The following is a 10429-nucleotide window of genomic DNA, read 5'->3' on the forward strand; positions in this document are numbered from 1 at the left end:
CTGGCAGGGCTGACATAGCAGGGGAGATAGGGAATCGGGAAAAACAGGAAGCGCAAGTCCGTGGGACATGCCGCTTTCAGTACTATTGACTTTTGTACCAGTGCTATAATTGCAAAGCATAACAAACTGTTTTTCGTCACAAAATCAAACATTTTCCTTTTTTTTTTTACTAGATAAGAAATAGAAGATAGCTTTGAGTCCATCACTAAAAGTTCTTGATTGTGCACTTTCCCAAAGCAAGTTATAATGAGTGTATTAGCCAGTATTGGCACACCGGGAATAGAAAAATGCATATGTGCTGCTAGAGCAATAAGAAAGGACTCCACTCCCAGCGGCTTTCAATAGGGCTTTATGTGAATCCAAGTCCCAGAGCAGCGCATACCCACCTAGCAAACCAAAAGAAGTAGCGCAGGCATCAAAAACAAAACCATATCCAGGGAAAGAAAGCTGCTCTTCTCTTGTATGCCATTTAACCATGTAATTTTTAGTTATTAGCTTCCTTAACCACCTCCTGCTCTGTAGCAGAACAATGTCAAGCAGAGCAGTGTAAGCTTGGTTAAAACCCCTACCTCTGATACCATCTTGAGTTGGAGTTGCGTCAAAGCTGCTGATAGTAAACAGCCTTGAGACATGGCTTAGCAGTAAAAGGAAGACAACACCACCAAGCAAAGCCTTTCTCATGTTGCATCTTCAAGAGCTGTGTGCCCATGCAACTGCAGCCATTGTGAGAAAGCTACTCCATGTTTCTATGGCCCTCTCCATTGCCTAAGCTCCTTGTGGCTCTGGGCCAGTGGCTTTGCACCCCACCAGATCAAAGTTGGAACCCCGTTTAGCTTGTGCTTTAGGATTTGCTCAGAGCAGACTCAACAGCTAGAAAAAAAAATAGGATTTTGGATATTGACCTGCATAGTGTTAAGACTACTGGGCTCAGGCTATGGGACCATTATGTCAAATGCTGGGACCATCTTTGCTTTGGCAATGTTTGCAAGTCTTAGGCCTTAGAGAAAACAGTGGCTCAGTGAACCTCAGTGTCTTTTAGTTCCACAGTTGAACATGATGGTGTTTATGTGGCTATGCTACAAAGTTGTGGTGTTAATGTGTTACTCGTTTGCTACTATATTGGCTTTTAAATCAACATTTACACATAAAAACACATGACAGAGAAGCCTTGGATGTCAGCATAATAAAAAAAATGTCTTGATGATTAGAAAACCAAAATGGAAAAGTATAATTCAGAGTAAGACTTATCTTATTTTTTAACCATGCTAATGGTGAGGCTTTAGTTCTGTCAATCCGTCCACCACTTTCTTCCAAACTGAAATGGTGAAATGTCTTAACAACTGGGTGGATGAATTGTTATGAAGTTTTATGCAGACATTTGTGGTTTTCAGATCCCAATAATTGTGATTATTCTGTGATCTAGGGCTACCATGAAATTCACATTTGGGGTTTTGAATGAATAGTCTCTATAGCTGTTGAATGGATTGCATTTGGTTTAGACATTCATATTCCCACTGGATAAATTGTATTAACTTTGGTAACTCTTAGGGCTCTATTGTCCTGCCATGAAGCTTTATATATGAATATGGTAAAACAGCGTGGGTGCGTGTCAGGATGCATCATCTGTCCTTAGTAGTGATGATCTGCTGCCGGTGTTCACAGATCACACGTACAATAACTTAGGCACACATAATAACACATGAAAGCAACTCATGAGCCATGATATAAAACAAATACCCAGCTGATGCTTCAATCAGTCATGTTAGGTAGCAGGTAAAGTTAGTCAGGCCATACTTTCCTTTACTGTCACTGTAAAGTTACAGTTTCTAAATACACTCAAATTTCACAAAGACACTCCTTCGTTACCCCCGTGGGGATATACAGTGCTTTGTATCTGTTTTGTATTTTATGATGGTTTGATCCTGACAAAAGCAGCTGTAGGTGGATTTAAAGTGAGCAACACATCCACTGGCTGTGAATGAGTGAATATTTATGTGCAATACTCTACAATAAATAGTTATGTCATCACAGTTTAGGGATGAAGTACATAACTGGGAGGAGAAGATGATACAGGGAAAGAATCTTTCCTATCACATACTGTATGTCTGTGTCCTGACTGCAGTGACATCAGTCAGTCAGGTCTCCACCCTGCTTTTTAAAGGGGGTGAGAGGAGCTGGTTTGATTGGACATAACTAAAGCCAGCCCTGACTCCACCTGTTCACGATGTATTCCGCCCCCTTACAAAACTCAGTAACATCCGGCTATGCACCAAAGCTGCAAAACAGCACTGAACACACCCATATTCACCATGTGTCTGGAGTTTAGACACGGGCTTTGCACTGCACCCTCTTGCAAGAAAATAGAGCCCATAACTTTTTATCTAACACTATCATCAGTTTATAATTGTAATTTGTTCAATGCTTAGCTTTATAACCAAATTCCTGTAAAACATAGCATTTTCACCAACCTCATGCTAATCATAGCATGTTTAAAACAAATAAAACATGCTTTTTGTAAAAGATGAGTGGATTCTGACAATTCAGTTTGTATTAGAAGTTTACTTTTTCTGTGACCGGCAGCTTTTTTGTCTTAACTAATGTGTGAACTAATGCGGTAAACTAAGCTAATCTCATTTGCAAATACTTACAAAGAAATCAAAGATCTTACAAATGCTGTTTCAGCCTGGTCTGTCTGCATCTCCAGTCTTGTACACAGTGTTTGTGCTGAATATAAATTTAGCTCCAAAGAATATGCTGAAAACACTAACTATAGCTGGTTTTTACTGTCTTTCAGCACTGCCATAATGACTGGGAAGCTTGAAAAAACATAATGCTTATTTGCTGAACTGTGAAATCGCTTTAGGTTTTACCTTTATTTTTATAGTTAAGCTTGTCATTTTGGTTGGGTATGCAAACTTAGTTTCATGCCCTGTGACACACTTGTTATGTTCTTGTACCATGTATTGTAATTTGAAGAACAGAGGCTCGGTTTGTGGGTTTGCTCATGACTACCTCCATCTATAATCCCAAGTTTTAGAGACCTTAGCGAGGACATTTTCTTATCTGTGCTTAAAGGTGTATTTATTAATTAATATTTTACACGTCTGATAAATCAAGTGAAAATGGGGCAGGATGTGGTGTTTCTCTGCTGTCCTACCCCACTCCATGACATTACAGCCCCTTTGTTGTTATTTCAGCTTCTCTACCCTTTGTTGTCAAAGTCAGGCCAATTAACTAGCCTCACCTTCCACCTAGGGAGGTTATAAGAAGTGTTTTTTTTTATTTGTTTGTTTTTGTATCCCTCATTCATGGGGCATCTCCTTTCAGCAGAACATCTCAAGCAGTTCCTGCCAGATGATTTTGATGTAGTGTTCTTCCTAATGGGAGCTTTGGCATCTAAAGCTAACATGTTTGTTTTGGTAACATTAGCAACTTAACATGGTCATGATTTTACCTTTGTTTTGAATTAATATGATTTTAATTTTGAAGTAATTCAGGCTTTGTATAACATTAGTGTTTTGTGTCACATTAGCAGTAACCAGTGTGTTCTACAGGACTGCCAAATTTACTCATGAGTCAGCTAATGCTAGCTTCAGACTGGAGGCTGCATTTTGTACAGTTTATCACAACTGGGGATCTGTAGTTTACATCATGGCAAGGAAACAGGGTGTGATAGCAGGGACAAAGAGCAGTTAGAAGTGACCTATGGTGTCAATTTGTTTTGAATCTCAGTAGACCCTCTAGTGGCTGAAAAGAAATGAGTCACTGCGATCAAGCACTAATTAAAGGCAGCGTAGTGTTAGAGCTGATTCCCATTCATTCTTATAACATGTACCAAGAAAAATGATTTTACATTTCAGGTTTCATAGCTCCACAAGGGTTTAAACTATTCTTTGATGTTCAAGTTTATTAATGTAAAGTAGTCTGTGATAACACTAGCTCAGGGCACTGCGGTCAGTGTGGTGAGTGAGAGGAGATAATCAGCACACAGCCTGAACAAAACTGTCATCATCTTTGTTGAGATTCCATATAAGACACATGTATTCTTGTTGACATCCCAGATAAGACACATGTATTCTTCTCAGGCTAGGTCCTCAGTACATTTACAGTACTCAGACTGAGAGGCAAAGGAAGAGTGAGAGGCTTACAATGAACTTCCCCTCAGTGCTATCTTATGTAGTTGAGGACTAGCAGTCCTAATGCTGGAAGACAGTGCTGGGCTGGGGGAGTAATGATTTTAGCTTTAAACTGAATTACCAATCGATTTCAGCCTGCAGATCAGAACACAGCTTGCAAGCCAACTGTGTGGACATGCTGTGCTGTGGAGTCGCTTTACAAATTGACTGCTGCACACATTGGAGGAAATATATCTATATATGTCAGCTCAGCGCTGCATGCACACTGGCCTGCTGGGCGTGAATAGGCCTTGTGATCACCAGAGAGGCAGCTGCAGCATGTTTATGCTGAATTGGGTTGTAAATGAGCAGGTATTTGGTTAGGGGGACCTTGGGAATCAGAAGATAACTTTCCCAGAGGCTACAACAGGGCCCAACCAGGAGTGTAAGAAAGGAAAGAGGGCTGCTCCTTAAACCTGGCAGTAGGCCGAGCCTTAAAGGAAATTACATAAAATAATACATAGCAAATTATCGTGGGTTTCTCGAGATTGCAGGTTGAGTTTTAACTGTGGTGTTTTGCTGTATTTTATGGAGACCACTGGAGAACATATTAGCACAAGTGTCATGTTCCAGAGAACACATGCTAGGCTGTGATTACTGAGCTCAAGCTGAACTGTAAAATAGCTTGTCAGCAGTTGATATGTTTCTGGAAAAGCCCAGGCTCTTGATTGAATTAGTTTGGTGGATTTCAGTGGGGAGAAATAATGTGTCCATTCTGGTTACCTGCTGACACACATAGCACAGGCTTTTAGAGAGTTCTGTAAAACCAAAGAAAAGTCTGCTGAAGCTGATTTGAAAATAAAATGCATTGATCAATCTCTATATCATCAAGCATTTTTCCCAGTGTTTATCATTTAATGGCCACTGACAAAGCAGTATTTGATGTTCAAATAAAAAGTACAGATTAGTGCATATTTTCCGATTTTTATGCATGTAGAGAAGGCAGCTGTGCTACCAGAGGGGCTTCAAGCCTGTATTCTGTGGATCTTGGTTGTCCAGTTCATGTTTACTGATAGGATCTGTGTGGTTACTCCATCATGTTGGGGGTGAGATGGGGTCATATTGGTGCAATATTGTGTTTGCCCTGAGGTTGAAATAATTTTGTTTGCTGAAATAGCTGTAAAACACCTTATTTCCCACTGGACATTCTTTCATACAAATATTCCTGCATTGGGATTTTGGAGGGGGGTCGGGGGAATCAAGCATCAAAATTACACTGGCTTCAGTCAGAAAGCCAAAAAGGGCAATATGTTGTTTGATTATAACTATTTTGTCTAATAATGAATAACTGAAGCATTCAGAAGGGTTCAAGGAATATCCTTCCTGTTATCCTGACAGAGAATGAAAATAAAGGCAATACACTGTGCTTTTACAGAAAACCCTCGAAATTCATATTCATCCCATTCACTCAAGGTTGCTTGGTTTTCTGTGTGCCTGCAATCATGCAGATAGTGGAGTCTTTTCATATCAGGATCAGGGTCCATGTAAGCTCTTAATTCTCTCCTGTTAAACAGTTATTGAAGAAATGTGCTGGTGGTGCAGAGGGAGAAATAAAAACAGATTTCCCAGTGTTTGTTCTACCATGTAGCCATGTCTGGCATTTAATGCGAGTCATATTACAGAGCACCTTTAACTGTAAATTCACTCTGTTAACCCGCAGCTATGTTAAATCACCCTCTTATGTAGTTTCCTCGTGGTTCCCTTCTAGAAGTACTTTACTAGTCTTGTAGTCGTGTAACATCACTGCCTGAGTTGTTGCAAAGACATTTAAGGGCAGTTCACTGTGTTTTAGAAGCATTTATCTTGCAAAAATTAAGGGACTCTACTCATCAGACTTCCCCAACTTTTTATTTTTGTTCCATCTCCATTTTCAAAACACTTCTCCATGCACATACATGGTTGTTTGGCCCTTCGCATGTTTGCAGTAGCTCTCGTGTAGTTTGCTACATTACTTTAATTACAGAACCTTCACTGTCTGCCATTTTAGCACCCTCCCTTACCATCAGCTGCATGATCCTTCCAATTGTACTTAATTTCATTTGGTATTTGACTCACTTGCTACTGCCACAAACATGAGAGCTGAATGCCTTCCCCTTAAAAAAAATGAATTGGGAACAACGGCAACAATCTTCCATCTTTGTTTTGGTTCCCTGCTGAGGGCTCTGGCCTGGGTCGCACCACAGCATGCTACAGCATTAATGTGAGATTAATGAGATTTGGAACCACTCTTAAAGGGCTTTGGAAACGCAATAAAACATGACTCACAGAAACAGAGTCCAGGTAGTTTCACACCACCAATTAGCACTTGGACTGAACGTGGTTGTCTTTTCTCTAATGAGTCAAATGTGATTCAGATCAGTGTTGGTGCCTATGGTATATAATTCAACCATATCTGTGTGGGTTTTTTAAATGATGTATCACTTCCTGATTTATAAACACTTGCAGCCTGTGAAGCTGCTTGCCTGTGTTAACCAGTAACGTGACGAGTAATTGAGTTGAAAATGTGTTACTATTAATGGCAACAAGAGGTTTGCATTGAACCTGAGACAAAGCAACTCTACTTACAGAATTGTTCCTCAGTTTGTTTCCTTTCATGCAGTAAGCAGCAAAGTATACATGGATCTATATTAGACAATTACAGATCTGTCTATATTCTTCTTTCCCAAAATCTCAGGAAACTGTTTACAATGAAGAGCAATTGTCTGCTCTCTCTAAACTGGATAGAAAAAAGCTCTATCTCCTCCCACAATCAGAACAATGTTCCTAGTACTTCAATAGAGAGGGATATCTCTGAGACTTCAATTTGTTATCTAAAAGAAGAAGAAGGGGGACAAAGTAACACTTCCAAGATAACGGTAATTACCAGGCAAGTGGCTGAAGTAACCCAGGCATGTCATGTTTTAAAGTTACATACAGCTGGAAAGTAAAACAAGACCAGCTACTGACAGATGTTTCTCACTTCAGACCTGTGAGTCTGTACGTGTATGTGTTTTTATTCATTTGTGTGTGCATTTGTGCAAACATGTAAACCCCAGTGCTTGAGTCTGATGTAGTTTAGTGGGACAGCTCCAGGTAAGATGGCACCGGAGGTTCTGGCAGTGCAAACCACCCTCTTCAGCAACTGCTAGCAAGGCTTGTGTCTCCCCTTCCCATTGGTGCATAACACTGTTAACAATGCTGCTGATTCCACCACTCTTTCTCCAGGGCATAGACTAATTAATGGATACCATTCGCAGTTGATTAGCAGCACTTCTTTCGGTAATTACATTCACATACTAACCACTGAGAAGAAAAGGAGTAAAGAAAAAACCACAAAGGGCTGGAAAATATATTAATGCACTTCTCAGTTCACTCTGATCTTAATTTGTTTCCACCATTGTTTGGCTTCTACTCAGATAAGAAGCCATTTTTCTTCTCTCTCACTCTCTGCCTATTGGAGTTCCCCATCACTCATAATGTTTTAAGAGACTGACTTTGTAATAAACACACAAAAGAGATTACTGCAAAGCTTTGTTTAAACTGAGGAGCGTGTTCTCAGTGGAACATCGTGAAGTCGCGAGCGCGCTGTGATTCTTTCTCCTCTGAGCCGTGTAGGCTGGGTTTTGCACTCCTCACTCACAGAGAGGTGCATTGTGCTCCTGGGTCCAGCTGCTACCCCATAATTCTTCATTCTATGTCCCATTGTTCCTACCTGTCAGCATGGTTGTGTCTCTGAAGAAAGGAAGTGGCTGCCATTTTGCCAGCAGGCTGTGTGTGTGTGTTGGAGGGGGCAGGGGGCATGTTGTGAAAACATATTATTTCTTACCAAATTATAGGATTTTAATAGCTTATCAACAGTACAGTGTGAAACTCACTATTTCACTACTATTGGCTTTGCGTTACACTGTTATTACTCTGATACAGTATTAAGAGGTAAACGTTTGAGTAGAATACTTATTTTGCACTAATTAGGAGGGGTCCAAATGAGATTCCTCATAAGCATGGATAAATGTAAAAGCAAATTAATGTTAGTGAAATGAATTTTTAAACCAAAAAATGTGCTGCACCCATATTTAAAACACTCTCCTCTCCGCCTCCTTATTTCCCCTCAGTATCACTCCTCTCCCATAGGTTATTTGAAGTTAATAACCTACCATTGCATCTTGATACTTGGCACATATCCTTAATTGCCATCTCATAAGAGCTGAAAAGCTGGACCAGATTCTCATTACCCTGGTATGAATTGGCTCGGGCCTCTCACTTGCCTCTTGTCATGTAGCAGAGTGGCAGAACACACCTGTGCATGTGGAGAAAGGGGTTAACTCGGTGTGTAAACATTCTGAGCCAAGTGTGACAATCTGTTTGAGTGACAGGTGTTCATTATGAAAAGCTTGGGTTACACTGGCTGTTATCTGGACACTAGTAGGCTGATTGTGTTTTTTTTTTTGTCTTTATTTGCAGTTCCAGAATAACAACAACTACATGAACATGGCAGAGGCAAATGGTGCCCTGCTTGCTGCTGGTGATGTGAGTATACTTCACTTTTTCCCATCAATAAAAATCCCCTTTAAACCTGGAAAAGTCCACCAATGCAAACATCATTTCCAATGCAAATGCAGTCAAGTACAATGGAGTACATGTCTTTTTCTTTTTCTTACTTGATAATAACTGAATGTAGTGTTTAGTTTTTTAGGCCTTTTCTTGGATGTCATTTATATAAATGATATTGCTTTGCTTTTGTGATATTTTTCTGTGGTTCATGACTCACTATTTAATGAAATGGAGACTGGCAATGTTGGCAACAATAAAAAACAATTTCATGAGCCAAAAGCTCTGTATTTCATACTTTAAATCCCTGTAAAACATGCATAATGATTACCTCCAATTTAAATTTCTCTGTCTTTATATCATAGCCAATATTATTTTTATTACCTGACATGCTGCTGGCTCAAATGCTTTCTGTCCTGAGACTCATACAAGATTTTAAGCCTACAAAAAGATGAGCAATAGGCTCATTCTATATTGCCACATATTAACCTCTGAGAGCTGATGCTGATGTGATCTGTCTTGACTGCACTCTGTAAGATGCAGTGAAATATCAGGAAGCGAAGGGTATAAACACCAGCTTTCTACCAATTTTTTTCCAAGACATAATGAAGGAGTCCAAAGTGGTTGGGTTGTTGTCTCACTCTCACAGCCACTCTATCTGCTGCTACTTACAAAAAATGAAGTGTTACCAACAGTCTTTGGCTGTGGAGCAGCTCTGTGAACTGTACTGTTACATTAAAAGGAGGAAAAGAATAGCTGCTAGCCTGAGCTATACAGTGTGCTAAATTTACCCATTTTATTCCCCCTCCACCTACTCTGCTGCCCTATCATTAGGGACAAGTGCACCAAAAATACCTCTGTGGTTCAAATGGGCCAGTCTCATCCAGTTTAGCAGGGGAGATTGATTTGGCTTCAAAACCCACTGCAAAGCTTCATTACACAGTTCCAAAATACTGAGATAGATGTCTTTGTTAACCTTATTGTTTTCATTCATGCCAGTCGGGCAATTGGGATGCAACTGTGCCATTCAAACTCCGAAATGTGTGGAGCATGTGACCTCATGTTCATAATGTGGCTGCCTCACAAAGCCACAGGGTGTTATGGAAGAAGTTTAATTTTCCCCCACATTTACGCTGAGTGGGCACATCCTCTATATCCACGGGCTGCTGAGGCCCATTGCAGCAGGGACCACGCCGTCACAAGCTGCTTGGAGAGCATTCAGCCCCCAGCTGTGAAGGCCCACTGTGGCAGTCAGGGAAAGGGGGAAGGGGTGGGTTGGGGGGTCCCCTTGATAAAAACAACCCAGCTCATTTGCATTTTATTAAAAGAAACAACTGTTTCAAATCGTAGGGCACAGATGGTTGTGCTTAGAAAGAGAGAGAGTAAGTTTTAAATATAGATTTTTATTTTCAAGATATGGAGTGTCCAAAATATTCTTTGTTGCAACCTGAGCTAAAATAAGATTAAAGCTGTGAGGTTTCACACTATTGCCACTGTAATGTTATATTAATTTATGCTACGTCTGCCTTGGGCTGAGCGTAAAATGATGAACAGTTAACTTTGTCAGCAAGGCAAAATTTATGCCACCACGTTTGATCGATCAGCTATTGTTTCAAATCCAGTCACGCCTGCTTGTTGTGTAGCTATACTTCTTTCTGACTAATGATATTGATAGCAAAATGTCAAGTGGATTACTTCTAAATGATATTAGTGATCATTTACCTGTA

General features: G+C 40.2%; 1 protein-coding gene across 1 annotated transcript in view; it reads left to right on the top strand.

Annotated features, from left to right (window-relative positions):
• The window catches only part of tox3 (TOX high mobility group box family member 3), a 48368-nt gene that overhangs the window by 20298 nt on the left and 17641 nt on the right, over positions 1-10429 (top strand). Inside the window, exon 2 of the mRNA XM_020592362.1 lies at positions 8616-8681. Coding sequence (XP_020448018.1) covers positions 8616-8681 — 66 coding nt within the window. The remainder of the gene's footprint in view (positions 1-8615; positions 8682-10429) is intronic.

Source organism: Monopterus albus, unplaced genomic scaffold, assembly GCF_001952655.1.
Source record: "Monopterus albus unplaced genomic scaffold, M_albus_1.0 scaffold17.1, whole genome shotgun sequence".
Lineage (NCBI taxonomy): Eukaryota > Metazoa > Chordata > Actinopteri > Synbranchiformes > Synbranchidae > Monopterus > Monopterus albus.